Source organism: Salmo salar, chromosome 05 (assembly GCF_965601325.2).
Source record: "Salmo salar chromosome 05, fSalSal1, whole genome shotgun sequence".
NCBI classification, from domain to species: domain Eukaryota; kingdom Metazoa; phylum Chordata; class Actinopteri; order Salmoniformes; family Salmonidae; genus Salmo; species Salmo salar.
In genome coordinates this window covers 39,686,155-39,711,165 of record NC_138295.1, presented here as the reverse complement: position 1 = coordinate 39,711,165, position 25,011 = coordinate 39,686,155, and the positions used below count along the sequence as shown (strand labels likewise).

General features: G+C 43.9%; 1 protein-coding gene across 2 annotated transcripts in view; it reads right to left on the bottom strand.

The window, feature by feature from the left end:
* LOC106604848 (platelet-derived growth factor receptor beta-like) overlaps positions 1 to 25,011 on the bottom strand; it is a 57,933-nt gene that overhangs the window by 14,670 nt on the left and 18,252 nt on the right. Inside the window, exons 2-15 of one of the 2 annotated variants that reach the window (XM_014199904.3) lie at positions 11,598 to 11,673; positions 10,942 to 11,223; positions 10,190 to 10,447; positions 9,702 to 9,832; positions 7,230 to 7,395; positions 5,993 to 6,173; positions 5,479 to 5,594; positions 5,051 to 5,174; positions 4,568 to 4,776; positions 4,153 to 4,247; positions 3,888 to 4,017; positions 3,631 to 3,735; positions 3,422 to 3,532; positions 1,078 to 1,237 (exon numbers count right to left, since the gene is read on the bottom strand). In XM_014199904.3, coding sequence (XP_014055379.2) covers positions 1,078 to 1,237; positions 3,422 to 3,532; positions 3,631 to 3,735; positions 3,888 to 4,017; positions 4,153 to 4,247; positions 4,568 to 4,776; positions 5,051 to 5,174; positions 5,479 to 5,594; positions 5,993 to 6,173; positions 7,230 to 7,395; positions 9,702 to 9,832; positions 10,190 to 10,447; positions 10,942 to 11,223; positions 11,598 to 11,646 — 2,117 coding nt within the window. In that variant the 5' untranslated portion in view covers positions 11,647 to 11,673. Of the gene's footprint in view, positions 1 to 1,077; positions 1,238 to 3,421; positions 3,533 to 3,630; positions 3,736 to 3,887; positions 4,021 to 4,152; positions 4,248 to 4,567; positions 4,777 to 5,050; positions 5,175 to 5,478; positions 5,595 to 5,992; positions 6,174 to 7,229; positions 7,396 to 9,701; positions 9,833 to 10,189; positions 10,448 to 10,941; positions 11,224 to 11,597; positions 11,674 to 25,011 lie in introns of both variants that reach the window. The other variant, XM_014199903.3, reaches the window with a different exon arrangement.

The following is a 25,011-nucleotide window of genomic DNA, read 5'->3' as shown; positions in this document are numbered from 1 at the left end:
GGCCAGAAACAAAGAACTTTCTTCTGAAACTCGTCAGTCTCTTGGCAATTTCTCTCATGGAATAGCCTTCATTTCTCAGAACAAGAACAGACTGACGAGTTTCAGAAGAAAGTTATTTGTTTCTGGCCATTTTGAGCCTATAATCGAACCCACAAATGCTGATGCTCCAGATACTCAACTATTCTAAAGAAGGCCTATGTAGATATCCATAATAAATCATCAGTTTCCAGCTACAATAATAATTTACAACATTTACAGTGTCTACACTGTATTTCTGATCAATTCTATGTTATTTTAATGGGCAAAAAATGTGCTTGTCATTCAAAAACAAGCACATTTCTAAGTGACCCCAAACTTTTGAATGGTAGTGTATGTCTTTTTTCTCCCATTCATATGTGGTTGTACTTGATCCACGCACTGGCCAATATAACCTCTTCTTTATCTTCCAAATGAAGACCTGAGTGACCCTGATAAAGGATTTATATGTTTAAATGTAATGATTAAATAATTCTACCCTGAAACCTAACTATTAGTGATTATTCGTTTATGTAGCATGTATAATTAAAGTACTAAACGTAAGTCCCATAAGGTTTAGTAGAGACCTGTGAGGAAGAGAAATGTATGTGTGTATGTGTGTGCCTAAGAAAATAACAATTAGACTGTGTTTGGCTCGACCTGGCTAGAACTCTGAGAAACTTATGATAGGACAGGGAATACTTCAAGGTTCCTCTAATCTCAGGGGAATGGAATGGACAGTGCTGGGTAGTGATAAACAGCGGTGAGAACTCTGGGGAGGGATACATCCCACCTACTGTTCGTGTGTATGTATGTGCGTAGGATATCTACTGTTTGTGTGGATGTATGTGTGTAAGGAAGAAGCAAGTTATAAAATGAATATCTTTGAATAATGGACTTCAGAACGTTCTCTGAATAAACTGTACGAACCTTTTGCATAAGCTGAGTCTTTGCCTAATTACTATTAACCCAGTGTCTTACAAACCTTGGGGATTAGTCAAAGCTTATCAATGGGATTGAACATTCTCGTGACAGACCCCCAGATGAAGAGGTAGCTCTCACCCTTTCCTCTGGCTGAGAGGAGTGCTCCCTCCAGAGATGCGGCAGCCAGAGTCCTCCTGGTTCTTTTCAAGGTAGTACTGCAGGAACGTGTGCTTGTTCTTGTGTAAGTAGTCCACCAGGTCTCCATAGCGACAGTACTCTGTCACCAGGTAGAGAGGGCCTGAGAGGTTGGGTGCCACAAAAGGGACATTTTTATCTTCATCGGGGAAGAATTTGTGTGAACTATTGTATTACACATACAATTACATGGTTAGTAAAAATAAAAGTTTGTAACTATGATGTTATAGTCCCCTTAGTGTGGGAGGCAACCCATCTGCCTAACAATGTTCCAGCATACAGTGCCTTGCATAAGTATTCACCCCCTTGGTGTTTTTCCTATTTTGTTGCATTACAACCTGTAATTTAAATTGACTTTTATTTGGATTTCATGTAATGGACATACACAAAATAGTCCAAATTGGTGAAGTGAAATGAAAAAAATAACTTGTTTGAAAAAATTCAACAACAAAAAACCCGGAAAAGTGGTGCGTGCATATGAATTCACCCCCTTTCCTATGAAGCCCCTAAATAAGATCTGGTACAACTAATTACCTTCAGAAGTCATATAATTAGTTAAATAGAGTCCACCTGTGTGCAATCTAAGTGTCACATGATCTGTCACACGATCTCAGTATATATACACCTGTTCTGAAAGGCCCGAGAGTTTGCAACACCACTAAGCAAGGGGCACCACCAAGCAAGCGGCACCATGAAGACCAAGGAGCTCTCCAAACAGGTCAGGGCCAAAGTTGTGGAGAAGTACAGATCAGGGTTGAGTCATATAAAAATATCAGAAACGTTGAACATCCCACGGAGCACCATTAAATCCATTTTTGAAAAATGGAAAGAATAGGGCACCACAACAAACCTGCCAAGAGATGGCCGCCCACCAAAACTCACAGACCAGGCAAGGAGGGCATTTATCAAAAAGGCAACAAAGAGACCAAAGATAACCCTGAAGGAGCTGCGAAGCTCCACAGTGGAGATTGGAATATCTGTCCATAGGACCACTTTAAGCCGGTGGCACCGGACTAGTGACACGGACTTCAGGGCGAGTGCGGGGAGCAGGCACAGCACGTACTGGACTGAGGACACGCACTCCAGAGAGAGTGCGAGGAGGAGGCACAGGACGTACTGGGCTGTGGAGGCGCACTGGAGACCTGGTGCGTAGAACCGGTGCAGGATATACTGAACTGTGGAGGCGCACTGGAGGTCTGGAGCGTAGAGCTGGCACAACCCGTCCTGGCTGAACGCTCACTTTAGCCCGGCAAGTGCGGGGCGCTGGCACAGGATGAACTGGGCTGTGAATGTGCACTGGCGACACAGTGCGTAGAGCTGGCGCAGGATATCCTGGACCAAGGAGGCGTACTGGAGACCAGGAGCGTTGAGCCGGCACAACCCGTGCTGGCTGAATGCTCACTTTAGCCCGGCAAATGCGGGCTAAAGTGCGCACCGGGCTATGAATGCGCACTGGAGATACAGTGCGCATCACTGCATAACACAGTGCCTGACTTGTCACACGCTCCCGCTCCCCACAGTAAGCACGGGGAGTTGGCTCAGGTCTAAACCCTGACTCCGCCAATCTCCCCGTGTGCCCCCCACCCCCCCCTAACAATCTTTTGAGCTGCCTCTTGGGTTTCCGTCGTTGCCGTGCTAATTCCTCGTATCGTCGCCGTTCCTCTATCTCCTCCCTTGGACGCCGATATTCCCAAATCTGCGTCCAGGGCCCCTTGCCATCCAGGATCTCCTCCCATGTCCACTCCTGGCCACGCTGCTTGGTCCTCTGGTGGTAGGAGATTCTGTCACGTTCGTCGTAGGGAGACCAAAGCGCAGCGTGGGTATCGTTCCACATCTTTTATTTTAATGTGAAACTTTGCAAAACAAACAATAAACTACAAACAAAACACAAACCGTGACGAAAGAGGTGCAACATGCACTAACTAAAAATAATCTCCCACAAACACAGGTGGGAAAAACAACTACTTAAATATGATCCCCAATTAGAGACAACAATGACCAGCTGCCTCTAATTGGGGATCATACAAAAATCCCAACATAGAAAAAATAAACTAGAACCAAAACAACATAGAACTAAATAAACTAGATAACAACCCCCCCCCCCCACCCCCCCCCCCACCTACTCTACCATAGAAAATAAGAGCTCTCTATGGTCAGGGGGTGACAGGGGGTGAATACTTTCGCAAGCCACTGTACATGCTGTTGTCCTAGGTCTGGGATTTCAGAGACTAATGACATTAGGTTGTGAGCTTGTGATTGTTGCTGTGGTGACGGGGGCAGGGCTCACCCTGTTTGGTGCAGGCCCCCAGCAGGTTGACAATGTTGAGGTGAGGCCCCAGGTGGCTCATGATCTTCAGCTCTGACATTAGAGCCTGGGTCTCACTCCTCCTAGCCGTGGCTGGAGGAGTGGTCAGAGGTCAGAGAACTAAAGCATGAAACAGACTGGCATACAGGCTTAAAACTATCTCTATGCTGAAGATGATTGTTCTCACTTACATTTGAGCATTTTCACTGCCACTTTCGTGCTGGACTGGGAATGACCGAGACCATACGCGGTTGCTTCGACCACCCTGCCGAATGCTCCGGACCCAAGAGTACGACCTGGAACACAACACAAACATTGCCCAAATCAGAAAAGTCAATATGAACAGTAACTTATATCTGTCTCTATTAAATACACTATCAAATAAAGACTGGGGGTAGCCCCATAGACATCATTGGCACCCCCTTCCCCCATGGTTCCTGGTCCTTACCCAGCACCAGGCTGTCTCGGGGCATCTCCCAGGCAAGGTCATAGGGCAGATGGATGGGGTCAACGTAGATGTACTCATGTCCGTCCAGACTCACTGACTCGATCACCTTCCACCTGATCTCATAGCGAGGCTTCTGAGGCAACACACAAGAGTAAGAGTTACCCAATCACTCAGGCACATTGAGATACCATGAGTGAGTTAGTAATTGTACTCCATTTTGCATTGTTGTTTTAACATTGTTCATTGTGTCTTTGTGTAGTCTCACCTTCCTCCACACAGCGATGAGGATGATGATGGAGAGGATGACGATGACTACCAGGGCTAGAACCGCAGCCAACACTGCCACCTGGGAGAAAAAAGCTAGAACACAACACAGAACATTAACGTCCAACTATTACATAGTCGACATAGTCACAGAGAACATTTGTTCCTAGTATTAACATTCACACCATTATTTATACATAAACTATTATTTATCAGGTGTGCTAGTGCTGGACTGGAACCAACAGCCTGCACAGTACACCCTGCAACTCTCCAGGACTGTCTAGTTACAGTATGTGCTTGATAAATGCAACCCCTTAGGTAGATACACATCGAAATACAAATATCCCCATCGATAAAATGTTGTTCTTAGATAATGGCAATAGCATCATTGTTCGGTTCTATCTTTAGATACATACTGCTGGACACCAGTTTGACGTCCCTCCTGCGGAGTCCTCTCTCGTTGCTAGCCTCGCAGCGGACGCTCACCTGCTGGGGCTTGTGGAAGATGACCTGGCTGCGGACCTGGCCCACCTTACGGCTCTCGTTGAAGCTGACGTTGGTCTGGACGCTCAGGGTCTCGGGGTCTGACACTAGGGGCTGCCACACTGTGCTCCGGTTACTGCACCTGGGACAGATGTTATAATGATAACTGCAGGTGTTTCAATAGTACAGTAGTGAAGGTGAACTACTACTGCTACCTTTACTCAGGTGTGTCTGAGGTAAATGCTGTGAGCTAATGCACTGTGGTATAGAAGTTGTCTGATAACCCATAGCTGGCCTGATATCAGTTTAACTGCGATTACTAAAACGAAACAAGCTAAGTCTGCCCTCTAGTGTCCAGAGTGTGACAGAATGCCAGACACTGACAGTGTGATGATGATGATGATGACATGACCCACTTGAGCATGCTGTCACAGCTGAACCATTGGATGGTGGGGGAAGGTACCCCCTCAGCCACACAGGTCACTGCATGCCTCTTCCCAGGGAGGTGGTGGTCTGACAGGTCTGTGATCTGAGGGGGGACTACACAGAGAGGGGTACAGGATTAGGAACGACATATCCCATGAATCTAGATGATAAGTGTAGGTATATGTTGAGCCAGGGTGGAATTTCAATAGTCTTAAGTTACTTTTTATTATCATCGCCTCTCATTTATTTATACTGATCTCAAAGCATAGGGAGTGTGAAAGCAATGGAGCTACATCCATGGTGGATGCAGTTCTTTCAAATCAGTGCTGATGACAAAAGGTAAAGGAGGAGAAGGAACCACTTAACAGACTACTGATATACACCACATTGGTTTACATTGGTTGCAAAGGCGACTCACCTTTGACCTCTAGATCAAAGGTCAATTTCTTGGTATCATCTCCGTTGGCGACGTGAACGGTGTAGAGGCCTTTCTGTTCTGTCCTGATCCTCACCAGGGTCAACGTGCTGACGTACCTGAGATAGAGGGGTAATGGAAAACCACACAGTTATAATGTTGGTTCACTGATCCTGTAAAAATGGGTTTATCTTAATAAACCCATCAACATTGCTAAAACCATAAAACCTCCTGAGACATCCAGTCTCTATCAATCAACAGCAGATAAAGCCTAGACAGCAGGTAACCCAACACCCAGCAGGAACCAGAGGCAGACTAAGACCATCTCTGAGGGGTAAATTACCCAATTAGTCGCTAACGTAATGCATTGCATACCACACAAGTGGGATTGTAAATCTGGTTGCCTGATCTGTTTTATACTTTCATGTAACGACAAATAGAACAAACTCTATTGATCTAATCTGAGAAATGTAATCTCCAGATTGATTAGAATTGATCGTCGTCCAGGTGGTCTCACCTGGTCTCATGCTCCTGCGTGGTGACTACGACTTTGTCCCCATTGACCGTGGCATCATCTTTGGTCCAGCGGACACGTGGAGGGGGGTAAGCTTCAATCTCCACCCTCAGCTCTACATTCTGGTGCAGCTGGGCTGAGACATTACGATCCTGGATGGACCTCAGCTCCACGAATCCTTGTTCTGACAGAAGAAGGTTGTCATTAGTTAGTTAACACATATTAAGTATAGTACCTCTGTAAACATTCTGCAAGAACATGTAGCCTGCGTTAAGGAATAAATAGCTTGACAAATGGGAGTTGAGAAGCTGAAACAGACAGGCACCCAGGGCAAGGGAAGATGCCTTTAAATTGTTGATCCATATCTGCAGCCAATGCTTTCTGATGCCCAGTATGCTAGCGTATATGCTATGATATCAAAAGTTCTTTTTTTCCCCTTTATCGTAACTACTATTTAAGAGTATTAAATGTAATTCACTGTGTTTACAGTATGGCTGCTAAGTATAGTGGGTCCATATTGTAGACTGAGGTGATTACAAAGCTGTCTATTCAAATGGTTGAACTGTTTAGAGACTGAAATGAGGATCTGTCATTTCCAGTGGGCTGTCCAGAGTATTGGCCCAGAGCCATGTAGAGAGAAAGACTTACAACATGCATGCCCTGGCTGTATGAAGAAGGCAGTTTATACATGTTTGACTACCGTGGCCTAAATATAGCACAACTCAGTGGGAATAGGGTAAGCATTCACAGAGGCACCACTGTCTTTGGCTACATCCAATCCTCAAAAAGGGTGAAAGAGAAAAATGTTGGGTTTACCCTTCAAAAAACTTTCTGCTGACTTTCATTTTGCAGCTTGTTAGATGCAGTTAAGTTGAATGAATTTCAATTATTTGAAATGACTTCAAAGGTAAAGGTACAGTGCTGATTCTGAGTCGACAAAATCTCTCAGATTGGACACTTTGCACATAATGTTATCAAAAATAATAATTCAATATTATTTTATTTTAATTGACTATCTCACACAAAACACAGATGTTGTGTTTGCATGTTCAGAGACGTTCACTAGCTAAATGATAAAAAAAACATTTACATGTGGTTTATTTTAACAGAACTCTCTCTCGCGTAGTGCATGGGGGTTCATATTATGAGTGATGCTCTTTCAGTCTTAAAGAATTGCCTTAATAATAATCTATCCAGTCATTGTTTGTTTTTAGAGAGTCTCTTCCTGTCTCCTTCTCACCAAGGATGGTGATGTTGACGTTGGCTGTGGCTCTCTGGTCCTGGACACCCTCGTGGACATGACACGCATACTGGCCTGTGTTGGCCAGCGTCACCTTGGAGACTATGAGGCGTGAGCGCATCTTCTGGGATGACAGGACGTCAGTCAGAGGCTCAATGGAGTCCACCTGACAGACACAGGGGAGGAAAGGGGTGCATACATTTTGTATTCCTTCTGATTGAAGGCTATGGAAATATAAACTAAGTAATATCAGATTCTACAAGTTTAACAGGATGTGTTGATTTTATCCACATGTATATCTATCAGTGAAATCCTAACACAAGGGCCTTCAAACCTCTTAACTTGTTTGGGATAGGAGGCAGTATTTTCACGTCTGGATGAAAAGTGTGCCCAAAATAAACTGCCTGCTACTCAGGCCCAGAAGCTAGGATATGCATATAATTGGTAGATTTGGATAGAAAACTCTAAAGTTTCTAAAACTGTTCAACTTATGTCTGTGAGTATAACAGAACTTATTTGGCAGGTGAAACCCCGAGGACAAACCATCCAGGATTCTTTTTGAGGTGACAGTGTTTTCAATGGGTTTTCTATGTGGATCTAGATTTCTAAGGCACTTGCTTGCAGTTCCTATCGCTTCCACTGGATGTTAACAGTCTTTAGAAATTGGTTGATGTTTTTCTTTTGAGTAATGAAGAAGTATGGCTGTTCAGAACGAAGGTCGAGTGTAGTGTACTTTTGTGGTTGGGGCGGGCGACCTGAAAGCTCGCTCCACTTTGTTTTCGTCCTGTATTGAACACAGTTTATCCCGTCTAAAATTTGATCGATTATTTACGTTAAAAAAGACCTAAAGTTGTATTAGGAAAGTTGTTTGAAATGTTTGGATCAAGATTACAGGTAATTTATTAGATATTTTGTAGTCATGTTGCACGAGTTGGAACCGGTGTTTTTCTGAATAAAACGCGCCAAATAAATTGACATTTTGGAGATATAATGACGGAATTTATCGAACAAAAGGACCATTTATGATGTTTATGGGACATATTGGAGTGCTAACAGAAGAAGATCTTCAAAGGTAAGGCATGAATTATATCGTTATTTCGCGCCTGGTGGGTTGAGTTATGATTGTCATGTGTTTGTTTGATGGGGTGCTGTCCTCAGATAATAGCATGGTTTGCTTTCGCCGTAAAGCCTTTTGAAATCTGACACGGTGGCTAGATTAACAAGAAGTTAGGATTTAATTTGGTGTATTGCACTTGTGAATGTATGAAAGTTAAATATTTGTAATACTTTTTTTTTTTTTTCGCGGTCTGCAGTTTCACCGGATGTTGTCGAAACGTTCCGCTAGTGGAACCCCTATCCCAAACAGGTTTTTAAGGATCTTACACTTTAAAAAAAAGTTTTCATCTAAAATGACATACCCAAATCTAACTGCCTGTAGTTCAGGACCTGAAGCAAGGACATGCATATTCTTGAAACCATTTCAAAGTAAACACTTTGAAGTTTGTGGAAATGTGAAATTAATGTAGGAGAATATAACACATTAGATCTGGTAAAAGATAATACAAACAAAAAAAATGTGTTTTCAAAAAAAATATTCGAAATGCAAGAGAAAGGCCATAACATCATATTGCAGATTAGGCACTTGTGTGTGCAAAGTTTTAGATTGATCCAGTGAAGCATTGCAATACTGGACAATATTTTGTATCAAGTCTGCCTAAATGTGCCGAATTGGTGAATTGATACATTTTCAAGTACATAACTATAGAGAACATACACAAATTATATGGTAATACAACATTTTACAAAAAAAGTTTAAACACTCCCAGGAATGTCATACATGATGGATCATTAGCTATTACACTAACTTTCACACATCTAGATGGCCGGGCGGGGTGGGTGTGGAGCCAGAGACAGCAGGGGTTCAAACTGTAGAACCCAGTTCCTACATTTTAATATAAAAATTGATTTTATCAAACAAAACTATGCTACATTTTATCTCTGGGACCCTCAGGATGACAAATCAGAGCAAGATTACTGAATGTAAGTACATTATTTACCTTCAGATATGAATGTATCAAACCAGTTGCCGTGATAAAGTTTGTTGTTGTTGTGCACTCTCCTCAAACAATAGCATGGTATTTTTTCACTGTAATAGCTACTGTAGTTAGATTAACAAGAATTTCAGCTTTCTGCCCATAGAAGACATATGTCCTGGAAAGTTTGCTGTTACTTACAAAAACCTGCTAATCGCATTAGCGCACGTTAGCTCAACCGTCCCGGTATAGGGACACCGATCCCATAGAGGTAAAACACTTTCACCACCAAAAAGATAGTGTATTATGAATGATGATATGAAAACCATGTCTGTCATGAATTATATTTCCTGGGGATTTAACACATCTAGGTGTGGCTACACAGACATCTTGATGTAATTTACTCTATGGCTGTTCTCCTCTCTTCTCTCCCACTCACGTCTCTATTGGGATAGTCCCAGGAGAAGGAGACCAAATCCACTCCGTGCACCGTGCAGTTCACTGTAAGAGGCTCGCCCTGCTTCAGCACCGTCTTAGACGCATTGATGTAGGCGTCGATCATCTCCGGAACTAACACGGGAAATGTGTGGAAAGCGAAGAAAAGAAAGAAAAGGGAGGGTGTCAGGGAAAGAGGGATAGAGATAATGAGTTCCTTGTTATTTTTTAGACATTACCGCAAGGTGAAAGAGAACATATTGCTTACTTAGCAATATCACTGATATACAACAGCTTGAGACCATAGATTGATACCCTTGCAATACTGTCTTCGTTACATCCATACATGCATATCAACAATGACGTTCATGGCCTGTACAGTACAATGAATGTCATGTAACGCTAGGTCTCTTGCGTTCTCTAGTCTCCTTCATTGTTACATCCCCAGCCCTATCTCTGAACCCCAGCCCCAGCCTCAGCCCAGGTACCCACCAACAATGCTGAAGACGTAGAAAGCCTGGGACTCTTTCTCCTCCCCGTTCAGCTCTCCTCGGCACACATAGGTCCTGTCCTCCAGGGGCGCCCTGTAGCCCTCACTTGGGATGTAGACCCCCTTCAGGTGCATGTCACTGTCTCTTTCGTAGAGGGTGACGTTGATCTGGGGGTTGGTGACCACACACGGGATGATGCCCTCCTCGCTGGTCTTGGTCACCATGCCGTGGAAACTCTCAATGAACCACACATCAGGGTCTGTATGAGGAAGGCGAGGGACGGGAAGACTTAGCATCACTTGAAGAATAAGAGGAATCATTTCACACCATATGAGGAATAAACATATTTACTTTATATCATGATTGAACCAAGATATGGAGGCCTATAAGCTGAGTTCGCTGTTACAATATCCAATATTTGCCTGGGCAGTGGGAACATAACAGTTGTCTAACCTAGCCTATCTTTGTAAAAGTACTATAGCTGTGACAGAGTGTAAAGGGGGTGACAGGTAGCCTAGCAGTTAGAGACGAGACAGTAACCGGAGGGTTGCTGGTGTCAAATCCTAGATGCTGCTGTACCCTTGAGCAAGGCACTTAACCCCCACTACAACGGTGCCGAGTGTGGCAGCCCTGCGCACCTCTCCAAAGGTGGGGTTGTGTTAAAAGCGGAAGTACAATTTTGGTTGGACCATGTGTCTAATTGACCAATAAAGTGATCTTAATCTAATTTTAAAATTATAACAGTGTTCTCACCTGGCACAAAGACTGCCACCTCTATAGTCTTGTCAGTCCAAGTCTCGGCACAGACATATACTCCCGTTTGGCTCCATGTCACATTGTCCAGAATGAGAACACTGGTCGTGTTCTGGTTCTCCACTCCAAAATAGGGAACATTGTCATCCCGCTTGAACCTCCATTCGACCGTCCCCCAGCCGGTACAGGTAATGATTATGGAGTCACCCGCTGCCATGACGACTTCACTGTTGCTAGGGGAGATCTCCAGGCAACAGAACTCAGGACAGAAGTGTAAAAGAGCTGCAGTCAACACAAACAAGAAAAGGTCAGGTTTGGGATCAAATAGCTAGATCTCCAGGTCAAGGGTCAAAGGTTAAGATAGCAATAACAACTGAGATATCCGTCCAATTACACAGCGATGACGGATGTGACCAGTCTGCTGGGCTATGGAGGAGGGATGATGACGCACCGTTAATGACAGATCCTTTTAAGCTGATCAATGCTCTTTGCCATCCATATTAAAGAACAATCTCTATGGCAAAATAGCTGGATACAAAGTACAGAAGTTTTTCCCTACTATGTAACCTAACTAGGAAAGACTCAGGCTCTAGTCATGTTATACCTCACAGTTTATTTTCATTATATTTCAGTAGATGTGTGGTTGTTCCTCTCACCTGTAAGAATGGTTGTCAGATGGAGAGTGCATACTCTGACACTCCTCATGGTGATACGCTTCAGGAGAGAATTATTCTGCAAACAGATTTAAAAACAAAAACACTGAATATTGTATTCTCCATTATAGCCCCTGTTTTCTTCATGACATTCCTCCCAGCATATTGAGTTTGACCCTTGTGTTAAAGACAAACTCCCTACCCAGAGTTTCTATTTTACACTTGTCCTTCATACAGTAAATGGCTTATGACAGACAAAATGATTGAGAGAGACAGACGACTCCAAGGTTAGCGCAAGGGTGTTGTTCCCTCCGACGCCGGTTACTAATGAGCTCAGGCATTAGGACGGCTCGGGGATTGGGACATGGGGAGGGTGGGACTCAGAGTTGGTCTGAACATTCTGAACTCATAACATCTCATTAATATCTCTTCACATACACTACTGATACGCTCATATCATGATGGACCAACAAGGTTAGGTCGAAACCAAGTTGAGAGCTTACTATATAAATCACATGTCATGACAGCACAATCTGTTCCTAATCCAAAGATACTGTATGCCACAGAAAGAACACAGGGCTAATCATAGACAGACTAAACAGAGTAGATGCGGCTCTTAAAATACAATGGAAGGTTACTCCCCTCTCAATAATGAGATGTGAGTTCTGTACACAACATTCCGGTTCTATGTTCTGAATGGGTTCACATGAGAGGTATGTGACGGCTCGCTGCACAGGGACAGAACAATGTCGGAGAGTTTTTGTTCTTGTTTTGCCAGCGTTCTGTCCAACTAACAGGTCAGTGTGTGCCTCTGCAACACTCTGCTGCTGGGTCTAAAACTATTCCACTGTCGTGTCAAACCCTTAGTTGGATTCCAAGTAAACAAAAGGCAACCACAGAACGGCAACAACAAACCATATTTTGGAGTTTGTTTGCTGATAAGTTGCTATGGTGATACAATGTGCAGTTTCGTATTTTAAAACAACACTGAGGCAAAATCTCAAATGATACCCTATTCCCCAACAATGCTGCTGGGTCTAAAACTACTCCACTGTCGTGTTGAACCCTTAATTGGATTCCAAGTAAACAAAAGTAATTAGGCAATAGCGGCAACCACAGAACGGCAATAGCAAACCATATTTGGGGTTTTGTTTACTGATAAGTTGCTATGGTGATACAATGTGTAGTTTTGTATTTTAAAACTCAACACTGAGGTAAAATCTCAAATGATACCCTATTACCCTTCAGAAAGGGTATTTACATCCCTTGACTTTTTCCACATTTTGTTGTGTTACAAAGTAAGAATAAAATGGATTTCGATCTTGTCTCATCGCTGCAACTCCCCAACGGGGCTAGGGAGAGGCGAAGGTCGAGTCATGCATCCTCCGAAACATGACCCGCTTAACCTGGAATCCAGCTGCACCAATGTGTCGGAGGAAACACTGTTCAACTGACGACCGGAAGTCAGCCTGTAGGTGCCCGGCGCGCCACAAGAAGTCACTAAAGCATGATGAGAAGTAAAGCCCCCCGGCCAAACCCTCCCCTAACCCGGATGACGCTGGGCCAAATGTGTGCCGCCCTATGGGACTCACGGTCACGGCCAGTTGTGACACAGCCTGGTAACAAACCCAGGTCTGTAGTGACGCCTTAAGCACTGCAATGCAGTGCCTTAGACCGCTGCGCCACTCGGGAGGCCTATAATTGTAATTTTTGGTCAATGATCTACACAAAATACTATGTAATGTCAAAGTGGAAGAAAATTATCAATTGTAAAAATACTTTTTTTTTTAAAGATTAAAAATCTAGCACTAATATACCTTGATTAAATAAGTATTCAACCCCCTGAGTCAATACATGTTAGAATCATCTTTGGCTGCGATTACAGCTGTGAGTGTTTCTGGGTAAGTCTCTAAAGCCTTGTTCACATTGGCAGTTTGAAGTGAATCAAATCCAAATTTTTCCCATATCCGATTTGAATCTGTTATTTTTCCTGCAGTCTGAACACCCAAAAGCCACATGGAATCTGATATTTCAATCCACATTTCAAACCACCTTCAGATATAGTTTAAATGAGATACAAATTTGATTCCTGGCCTAGCGAATCATGTCTGAACAGTCAAATCTGATTTATTTGCCCTCAAGTGGTTGTGAGACTGTTATTTGGCATGTCTTGTTGCTTGCTAGCTACTCTATTGACAGTTTGACAAGAACAAGGCGTTGTACCTAACTTGTTCACTGTTTACAAACAAATTAGTGTTTGAAATGTGATAGAAAGATAAACAGCTACCTAGCTAGCTGACTGCTGTGGCTAACCAAAAATGACTTATTTTGAAAGTTGGATCATCTTATTCTTTGATGCTTTAAAGGTGTTCTTACACTATGATTTAGAACATTCAATGCAACTGGGAAACATCCAATGGTAAGCATTGTTGTCACCTGCTAACTTCTGAGCTACAGGAAGCACGACCACCAATCAGCCTACACACCCGTCATTATATGACAACTAGCATAGCCATGTCAGCAAGTGACTGCTGTCTGATTATACACAAATCCAATTTGGTCACTTGTAACTTGTTGTTTGGACAGTCAGTATTCCAAAACGGATTTGAAAAACAAAACTGATTTGAGAATTAAGGTCTGCAGTGTGAGCAAGGCATAAGAGCTGTCTGCACCTGGATTGTGCAACATTTTCCCATCATTCTTTTCAAAATTCTTCAAGCTCTGTCAAATTGGTTGTTGATCATTGATTCCTAGACAACCATTTTCAGGTCTTGCCATAGATTTTGAAGCAGATTTAAGTAACTTGGACACTCAGGAACATTCACTGTCATCTTGGTAAGCAACTCCAGTGTAGATTTGGCCTTGTGTTTTAGGTTATTGTCCTGCTGAAAGGTGAATTAATCTCCCAGTGTCTAGTGGAAAGCAGACTAAACCAGATTTTCCTCTAGGAGTTTGCCTGTGCTTAGCTTCATTCTGTTTCTTTTTAATCTGAAAAACTTCCCAGTCCTTAACGATTACAAGCATATTCATAACATTATGCTGACACCACTATACTTGAAAATATGGAGAGTGGTACTCAGCAATGTGTTGTGTTGGATTTTCCCCAAACCCAACACCTTGTATTCAGGCCAAAAAGTGAATTGCTTTACCAAATTTTTGGCAGTATTACTTTAGTGCCTTGTTGCAAACAGGATGCATGTTTTGGAATATTTGTATTCTGTACAGGCTTTGTTCTTTTTAATCTGTGAAATAGGTTAGTATTGTAGAGTAATTACAATGTTATTGATCCATCCTAAGATTTCTCCTATCACAGAGTTTAAACTGTAACTGTTTCAAAGTCACCATTGGTCTGATGGTGAAATCCCTGAGTGGTTTCCTTCCTCTGCAGCAACTGAGTTAGGAAGGATGCATGCATCTTTGCAATGACTGGGTGTGATTCAACATCCAAAGTGTAATTAATATCTTCACCATGCTCAAAGGGATATTCAATGTCTGCTCTTTTTATTTTTAACTATCTACCAATAGGTGCCCTTCTTTGCGAGGCATTGGAAAATCTCCCTGGTCTTTGTGGTTGAATCTGTATTAGATATTCACTGCTCGACTGAGGGACCTTACAGATAATTGTATGTGTGTGGTACAGAGATGAGGTAGTCATAAAAAATGTATGTTAAACACTATTATTGCACACAGAGTAAGTTCATGCAACTTATTATGTGACTTGTTAAGCACATTTCTCCGCCTGCACATATTTAGGCCTGCCATAAGAAAAGGATGGAATACTTATTGACACAAGACATTTCTGCTTTTTATTTGTATTTTGTAAAATTTCAAAAAACATAATTCCACTTTGACATTGTAGGCCAGTGACCAACAAAAATCTAAATGTAATCAATTTTAAATTCAGGCTGTAACACAACAAAATGTAGTAAAAGTAAAGGGGTGTGAACACTTTCTGAAGCCACTGAGGTTCACTACCAGACCCCCTTTTTTTGAGACACAGACTGGTTTTGATGTTTTAAGAGCAACGTCATCACTTCAGCATCAACATCATGTCAGAGATCAATAGAGGTTAAAGGTGACATGGCTCACCCATCATTGACTACAGACAGCCAATGAGAGAGCTGGAAAGTATTCCTGAGTAAACACTGCATCATAAGAGGGAAAGAGGACAGAGAGAAATATCTACAACACAGATAATGTGATGGAAGGAGAGAGGGAAAGAGGGGTGGAGGTTCTTGTGGGTGGAAGTGGGGAGGGGGAGCGTTAAGGGGGGCACAGGGAAGGGGTGCAGCAGCAGGCGTCTGGAAACAGTTAAGGATAGATCACAGGCTTGTACGCAGGAGGAGGGTGGGAAATGGAGAGAGGGCGGAAGAAAGAAGCCCTGGGAAGAGAGGGAGGAGAAGCAAAAGGAGGAGGAATCCTTAGTGGAAACATTGAAATTGATCTTAAAAATAATTGTGGGCACTTAAATTGTTTTAATTCTGTTTTGAACTGGATTACTTAATGCGTGCTATTAAAAGCATGTGTAGTAAAAATGATCCAACTTCTCATCTGATCACGATACAACTGCGGAACTGTTCCATCACCATGAAGATGTTCCTCCTCACAAGACAATATTTCATTCATTGTCATATACAGTTTGAAATACTGTAAATTGATTAATTGTTCTGTTTTTAGAAGTAATCAACAGAATCATAAAACCTGCTGGAAAAAGTATTACTGTTACTTTGATTACTGTAAAGCACGTTGTGCTACAAGTATTCTAGCCTATGAAAGGTTCTATATAAAGCATTTGTTAATATTTGAAATCCCCTGACTATCCAGCTAACAGTTACTCAAACTTAGATACAGTATATCTTTAGATCTTTAAGCCTGTGTAAAGAAACTGCCCTTGGCACTTCCGTTCCCCAAACTGAAACTCTTAAACTGTTCCAACAACATGACTAGTACATTTCCTCCCCCGCCTCCATCCTCCTGGTTCTAATAAAGCTGAGGATCCAGAGAGAGAGCGATTGGACGTCATCCTGCACTAGGCTAGCAAGGGCCTTGTGTAATGTTTGATTGATTTCATTATACATTCTTTGGATTCTCTCACACACTCACAGTTACAGAGGAAACAAACGCAGGCACGCACACACACACACGCACGCACACACACACACACACACACACACTTACTGTCACTCACACACACATTCACCATGATATGTACAAGCATGCATGCACACACTTCATTCAACCCTCAACACACACTCCCTCCCCTTACCTCCCCTCTGTGTCACTGGTGTACAGTACAGTTCACATTCCCACAGTGTTCCTATGAAACTTCCCAGGCCCACTGATACAGTGGGGATGGTGACGGAAGCGCCAGGGCCTGGAGGTCACACCGTCCCAGAAGGCCATACATCAGAACACTCAGAGAACGATCCGCAACCAGGAAAACAGTACATCAATATTTATGAGCACAAGTCTACTCAGTGTCACATATGACAAAAGTATTCATCCCCCTTGCCGTATTTCCTATTTTGTTGCATTACAACCTGTAATTTAAATGGATTTTTATTTGGATTTCATGTAATGGACATACACAAAATAATTCGCCAAAAGCCATGTGGAAGACTCCCCAAACATATGGAAGAAGGTACTCTGTTCAGATGAGAACTAAAATTGAGCTTTTTGGCCATCAAGGAAAATGCTATGTCTGGCGCAAACCCAACACCTTCCATCACCCCGAGAACAGCATCTCCACAGTGAAGCATGGTGGTGGCAGCATCACGCTGTGAGGATGTTTTTCATTGGCAGGGCCTGGGAAACTGGTCAGAATTGAAGGAATGATGTGATGGATGGCACTAAATACAGGGAAATTCTTGAGGGAAACCTGTTTCAGTCTTCCAGAGATTTGAGACTGGGACTGAGGTTCACCTTCCAGCAGGACAATGACCCTAAGCATATTGCTAAAGTAACACTTGAGTGGTTTAAGGGGAAACATTTAAATGTCTTGGAATGGCCTAGTCAAAGCCCAGACCTCAATCCAATTGAGACTCTGTGGTATGACTTAAAGATTTTTGTACACCAGCGGAACCCATCCAACTTGAAGGAGCTGGAGCAGTTTTGCCTTGAAGAATGGGCAAAAATCCCAGTGGCTAGATGTGCCAAACCTATAGAGACATTCCCCAATAGACTTGCAGCTGTAATTGCTGAAAAAGGTGGCTCTACAATGTATTGACTTTGGGAGGGTGAATATGTCACGACTTCTGCCGAAGTCGATGCCCCTCCTTGTTCGGGTGGTGCTCGGTGGTCGACGTCACCGGTCTTCTAGCCATCATTGATCCATTTTTCATTTTCCATTGGTTTTGTCTTGTCTTCCTACACACCTGGTTCCAATCCCATTCATTACATGTTGTGTATTTAACCCTCTGTTTCCCCTCATGTCCTTGTCAGAGATTGTTTGTGTTATGTGCTCGTGTTTTGTATTGGTGCCGACGGGTTATTTTACCCATGTTTATTTATTTATGTACGTTGGTTTTTTCGAGTTTGTTTTATATTTATTAAACTACTTCATTTACCCAAAGTTGGTTTCTCCTGCCTACACACTCGAATACGACAAAATAGTTATGCATGCTCAAGTTTTCTGTATTTTGCACCTTCAAAGTGGTAGACATGTTGTGTAAATCAAATGATACAAACCACTCAAAAATCAATTTTAATTCCAGGTTGTAAGGCAAGAAAATAGGAAAAAGGCCAAGGGGGTGAATAGCAAACCACAGTATACGTTCATGAGTGGCGATGAGGAGAGGTCTGGAGAGTGGACATCAGAGTTGACCCCAAGGATAGGAAAACACTCACTGCTCGTGCCTATGCACATTAAAATGCTTCTGGGAAAGACAAAGTGCATCAGATACTCTGTGGTATTGTAAAGTGAGACTGTGGGGGGGGTGTAAGAAGATACAAATGTGTATGTGCAGAGTAGATCTATGTCCAGGTCAGGACTCTGTGTGAGGAATGTAACTTTTATTAAGCGTGAAGACAGTGAACCATGGGAGGATCTGCCAAGAGGGCCTGGTTGTTCTTCAGTAACCCTGAACGGCCCAAATAATACAAGCTGCTGTTGGTTCCAGTTGATCCCAGAGGAGATGGATAAAAATACATTGACTTAGACCATAGTGACAAGATGCACGTGAAGCAACACTTGGTGCATTCGTAAATACATTTTGGCTATCTACTCAGATTTCAGAGCACTCTCATCTGAGTGTGCCAGAGCGCAAAATAACTGATGAATTTATGAATATACACTGCTCAAAAAAATAAAGGGAACACTTAAACAACACAATGTAACTCCAAGTCAATCACACTTCTGTGAAATCAAACTGTCCACTTAGGAAGCAACACTGATTGACAATAAATTTCACATGCTGTTGAGCAAATGGAATAGACAACAGGTGGAAATTATAGGCAATTAGCAAAACACCCCCAATAAAGGAGTGGTTCTGCAGTGGTGACCACAGACCACTTCTCAGTTCCTATGCTTCCTGGCTGATGTTTTGGTCACTTTTGAATGCTGGCGGTGCTTTCACTCTAGTGGTAGCATGAGACAGAGTCTACAACCTACACAACTGGCTCAGGTAGTGCAGCTCATCCAGGATGGCACATCAATGCGAGCTGTGGCAAGAAGGTTTGCTGTGTCTGTCAGCGTAGTGTCCAGAGCATGGAGGCGCTACCAGGAGACAGGCCAGTACATCAGGAGACGTGGAGGAGGCCGTAGGAGGGCAACAACCCAGCAGTAGGACCGCTACCTCCGCCTTTGTGCAAGGAGGAGCAGGAGAAGCACTGCCAGAGCCCTGCAAAATGACCTCCAGCAGGCCACAAATGTGCATGTGTCTGCTCAAACAGTCTGAAACAGACTCCATGAGGGTGGTATGAGGGCCCGATGTCCACAGGTGGGGGTTGTGCTTACAGCCCAACACCGTGCAGGACGTTTGGCATTTGCCAGAGATCACCAAGATTGTCAAATTCGCCACTGGCGCCCTGTGCTCTTCACAGATGAAGCAGGTTCACACTGAGCACGTGACAGACGTGACAGAGTCTGGAGACGCCGTGGAGAACGTTCTGCTGCCTGCAACATCCTCCAGCATGACCGGTTTGGTGGTGGGTCAGTCATGGTGTGGGGTGGCATTTCTTTGGGGGGCCGCACAGCCCTCCATGTGCTCGCCAGAGGTAGCCTGACTGCCATTAGGTTCCGAGATGAGATCCTCAGACCCCTTGTGAGACCATATGCTGGTGCGGTTGGCCCTGGGCTCCTCCTAATGCAAGACAATGCTAGACCTCATGTGGCTGGAGTGTGTCAGCAGTTCCTGCAAGAGGAAGGCATTGATGCTATGGACTGGCCCGCCCGTTCCCCAGACCTGAATCCAATTGAGCACATCTGGGACATCATGTCTCGCTCCATCCACCAACTCCACGTTGCACCACAGACTGTCCAGGAGTTGGCGGATGCTTTAGTCCAGGTCTGGGAGGAGATCCCTCAGGAGACCATCCGCCACCTCATCAGGAGCATGCCCAGGCGTTGTAGGGAGGTCATACAGGCACGTGGAGGCCACACACACTACTAAGCCTCATTTTGACTTGTTTTAAGGACATTACATCAAAGTTGGATCAGCCTGTAGTGTGGTTTTCCACTTTAATTTTGACTGTGACTCCAAATCCAGACCTCCATGGGTTGATAAATTGGATTTCCATTGATTATTTTTGTGTGATTTTGTTGTCAGCACATTCAACTATGTAAAGAAAAACGTATTTAATAAGATTATTTCATTCATTCAGATCTAGGATGTGTTATTTTAGTGTTCCCTTTATTTTTTTGAGCAGTATATATATGACCAGTGTCAGTAAACGTCAGCAAAAAAACGTAATTATATTGTTGTCAGCACTAGAGTTACAGTCACTAACGCTCTAGATAACATGAAAACAGCCTAACCAGCTCTGCTAGGGTGAGCAAAATGGTCAGAGTGAGGTGTTCTCTCATTTGTGTCTGGAAGTAGCTAGCAAACTAGCCAACTTTAGCCAGTTAGCTTGGGTGCTTGACTGCTGTTGTGAGGCCAGAACACTCAGATCAACCCTACTCCTCAGCTAGAGCGTCCAGTGTGCGCTCTGAATTTACAAACAGACAATAATCTGAATTTACGAATGCCCAGAGCACACTCGGAGCGCACTCGGAGCGCACTCTGGCTCTCCAGAGTGAATTTACAAACACACCCACAGTATTATTATTATTTATTTTTGTGTACTTTTTACCTCTTTTTCTCCATGATTTTGGTAGTTAGAGTCTTGTTCCATCACTGCAACTCCTGTATGGACTCGGTCGAGGCAAAGGTCGAGAGCCATGTGTCCTTCGAAGCATGGCTCTGCCAAGATGCACTGCTTCTTGACATATTGCTCACTTAACCCGGAAGCCAGCCGCACCAATGTGTCGGAGGAAACACCGTACACCTCTACGCAGACGACACCATTCTGTATACATCTGGCCCTTCTTTGGACACTGTGTTAACAAACCTCCAAACGAGCTCCAATGCCATACAACACTCCTTCCATGGCCTCCAACTGCTCTTAAACGCTAGTAAAACTAAATGCATGCTCTTCAACAGATCGCTGCCCGCACCCGCCTAGTATTACTACTCTGGACGGATCTGACTTAGGTGTTTGTAGTTGTCTACATATTCTATGTGTCTGGCTAGACTGTAAACTCTCCTTCCAGACTCATTAAGCATCTCCAATCCAAAATGAAATCTAGAATTGGCTTCCTATTTCGCAACAAAGCCTCCTTCACTCACGCTGCCAAACATACCCTCGTAAAACTGACTATCCTACCGATCCTCGACTTCGGCGATGTCATTTACAAAATAGCCTCCAACACTCTACTCAGCAAACTGGATGCAGTCTATCACAGTGCCATCCGTTTTGTCACCAAAGCCCCATATAATCACCCACCACTGCGACCTGTATGCTCTCGTCGGCTGGCCCTCGCTTCATATTCATCGCCAGACCTACTGGCTCCAGGTCATCTATAAGTCTTTGCTAGGTAAAGCTCTGCCTTATCTGAGCATAACTGGTCACCATAACAACACCCACCCGTAGCACGTGATCCAGCAGGTATATCTCACTGGTCATCCCCAAAGCCAACACCCACTTTGGCCGCCTTTCCTTCCAGTTTTCTGCGGCCAATGACTGGAACGAATTGCAAAAATCGCTGAAGTTGGAGTCTTACTGTATATCTTCCTCACTAACTTTAAGCATAAGCTATCTAAGCAGCTTACCGATCGCTGCAGCAGTACATAGCCCATCTGTAAATAACCCACCCAACTACCTACCTCATCCCCATATTGTTTTTATTTACTTTATTTGCACACCAGTATTTCTACTTGCACATCATCATCTGCACATCTATCACTTCAGTGTTAATTTGCTAAATTGTAATTACTTCACTACTATGGCCTATTTACTGCCTTACCTCCTTACCCCATTTGCACACAATGTACAGTTGAAGTCGGAAATTTACATACACTTAGGTTGGAGTCAATTAAACATGTTTTTCAACCACTCCACAAATTTCTTGTTAACAAACTATACTTTTGGCAAGTCGGTTAGGACATCTGATTTGTGCATGACACAAGTTATTTTTTCGAACAATTGTTTACAGACAGATTATTTCACTTATAATTCATTGTATCACAATTCCAGTGGGTCAGAAGTTACATACACTAAGTTGACTGTGCCTTTAAACAGCTTGGAAAATCCCAGCAAATGATGTCATGGCTTTAGAAGCTTCTGATAGGCTCATTGTCATCATTTGAGTCAATTGGAAGTGTACCTGTGGATGTATTTCAAGGCCTACCTTCAAACTCAGTGCCTCTTTGCTTGACATCATGGGAAAATCAAAATAAATCAGCCAAGACATCAGGAAAAAATTGGTTCATCCTTGTGAGCAATTTCCAAACACCTGAAGGTACCACGTTCATCTGTACAAACAATAGTACGCAAGTATAAACACCATGGGACCACGCAGCCGTCATATCGGTCAGGAAGGAGACATGTTCTGTCTCCTAGAAATGCACGTACTTTGGTGCGAAAAGTGCAAATCAATCCCAGAACAACAGCAAAGGACCTTGTGAAGATGCTGGAGGAAACCGGTACAAAAGTCTCTATATCCACAGTAAAACGAGTCCTATATTGACATAAACTGAAAGGCCGCTCAGCAAGGAAGAAGCCACTGCTCCAAAACCATCAAAAAAAGCCAGACTATGGATTCAACTGCACACAGGGACAAAGATCATACTTTTTGGAGAAATGTCCTCTGGTCTGATGAAACAAAAATAACTGTTTGTTCATAATGACCATCGTTATGTTTAGAGGAAAAAGGGGGAGGCTTGCATGCCGAAGAACACCATCCCAACCGTGAAGCATGAGGGTGGCAGCATCATGTTGTGGGAGTGCTTTGTTACAGGAGGGACTGGTACACTTCCAAATGGACAATGACCCCAAGCATACTTCCAAAGTTGTGGCAAAATGGCTTAAGGACAACAAAGTCAAGGTATTGGTGTCACGTCTTGACCAGTAAAAGGGTCATTTTCCATTGTAGTATGGTCAGGGAGTGGCAGGGGGGTTGTTTTGTGTGTTTTGGGGTATTGTGTTTCATGGGGAATTTGTTCTAGTTTTCTATTTCTATGTTTCGTTTTCCATGTTTGGCTGAGTATGGTTTCCAATCAGAGGCAGGTGTCTTTCGTTGTCTCTGATTGGAAGCCATACTTAGGCAGCCTGTTTTCCTTTGGGTTTTGTGGGTGGTTGCTTTCTGTTTAGTGTGTGAGTATACCTGACAGAACTGTTTGGCTGTCGTTTGTTTTTCTTTGTGAAGTGCTTTCATTCAAAATAAAAGATGAGCTCTCAACACGCTGCGCCTTGGTCTGTTCACTACGACGCCTGTGACAGAACCACCCACCATAAGAAGACCAAGGTGTGTGGGAGGAGATACGTGGAGTCATGGACCTGGGAGGAGATTCTAGATGGGGCAGGACCCTGGACAAGGCCGGGGAGTATTGCCGTCCAAAATGGGAGATAGAGGCAGCGAAGGCGGGATGGTGATACTGGGAGGAACGGCTGGGACGGCAAGAGGAGGCTGAGAGGCAGCCCCCCCAAAACATTTTGGGGGGGCATACGGGTAGTTTGGCTAGGTCAGGGGGAGCTCTGACCTAACTTCCCGGGCGTACAGGAGAGAGCCGTGGAGCAAACCGGAGCCAGTAAAGGAGTCAAGCGCTGAGTTCGACGCGAGATTCCAGGAAATGGTACTGGTGGAAAGGGCACTGCGGAGCGGGCGTGCAGAGGGGTGAAAAATGCATTACGGTGAGATGCGCACTATCTCGCCCATCCGAACGCACAGTCCTGTGCGGTCGGTACGGGCTCCGCAGCGTTGCCAGGCGAGAGTTGGACGGCAGCCAGGAAGAAGTGCGCCGGCTCAACGCATCTGGTCTCCAGTGCGTCTCCTCGGCCCAGTTTATCCTGCGCCTGCTCTACGCACAGCAGCCCTCATTCCCCAGCACAGCCCAGTTCGCCCTGTGCCAGCGCTCCGCCCGTGCCGGGCTACAGTGACCATCCAGCCAGGACGGGGTGTGCCAGCCCTGAGCTCCAGACCTCCGGTGCGCCTCCACGGCCCAGTGTGCCTTGTGCCTGCTCTGTGCACCCAGTCTCCTGTGCGTTTCCCCAGTCTGGTGAGACCGGTTCCAGCTCCCCGTAGGAAGCCTCCAGTGTTGATCCATGACCCGGAGCCTGTAGGGATGATCCATGGCACGAAGCCTCCAGTGATGATCTAGTTATGATCTAGTCTAGTTCCGGAACTCCAATTTGAGCAGCAGCAGCTGAAAAATGAGCTCCTACAAATATTGAAATTTACATGGTTTTTAGAGTGAAGTACATCGGAAAAAAGCAAAAGAAAACTGCAAGACTGAATAGGAGAAAAAACAAGCAACAAACAAAGAAGATAGGCTTTTGAAAAATAACTATTTTTCATAAAATTGTAGTTATCTTAGCAAGCTGAATTGTTTATCAGTTGCTAAGTTGTTGCTAGGGACTCTTTTGGAAGAAGCTAGCTAGCTAACGAAGAACAACAAAGAATATCTAGTTAACAGAAGAAAAGAAAGAGAAAATCAGGACAGAAGAAAAAGGATATCAAAGTGAAACAGTTCTCTAAAGACACAGGAGACAATAATACAAGAAACAACACTTCTGTAGCTTGTCAACTATGTGTCTGTCTATCCCTGTTCTCTCCTCTCTGCACAGGCCATACAAACGCTTCACACCGCGTGGCCGCTGCCACTCTAACCTGGTGGTCCCAGCGCGCACGACCCACGTGGAGTTCCAGGTCTCCGGCAGC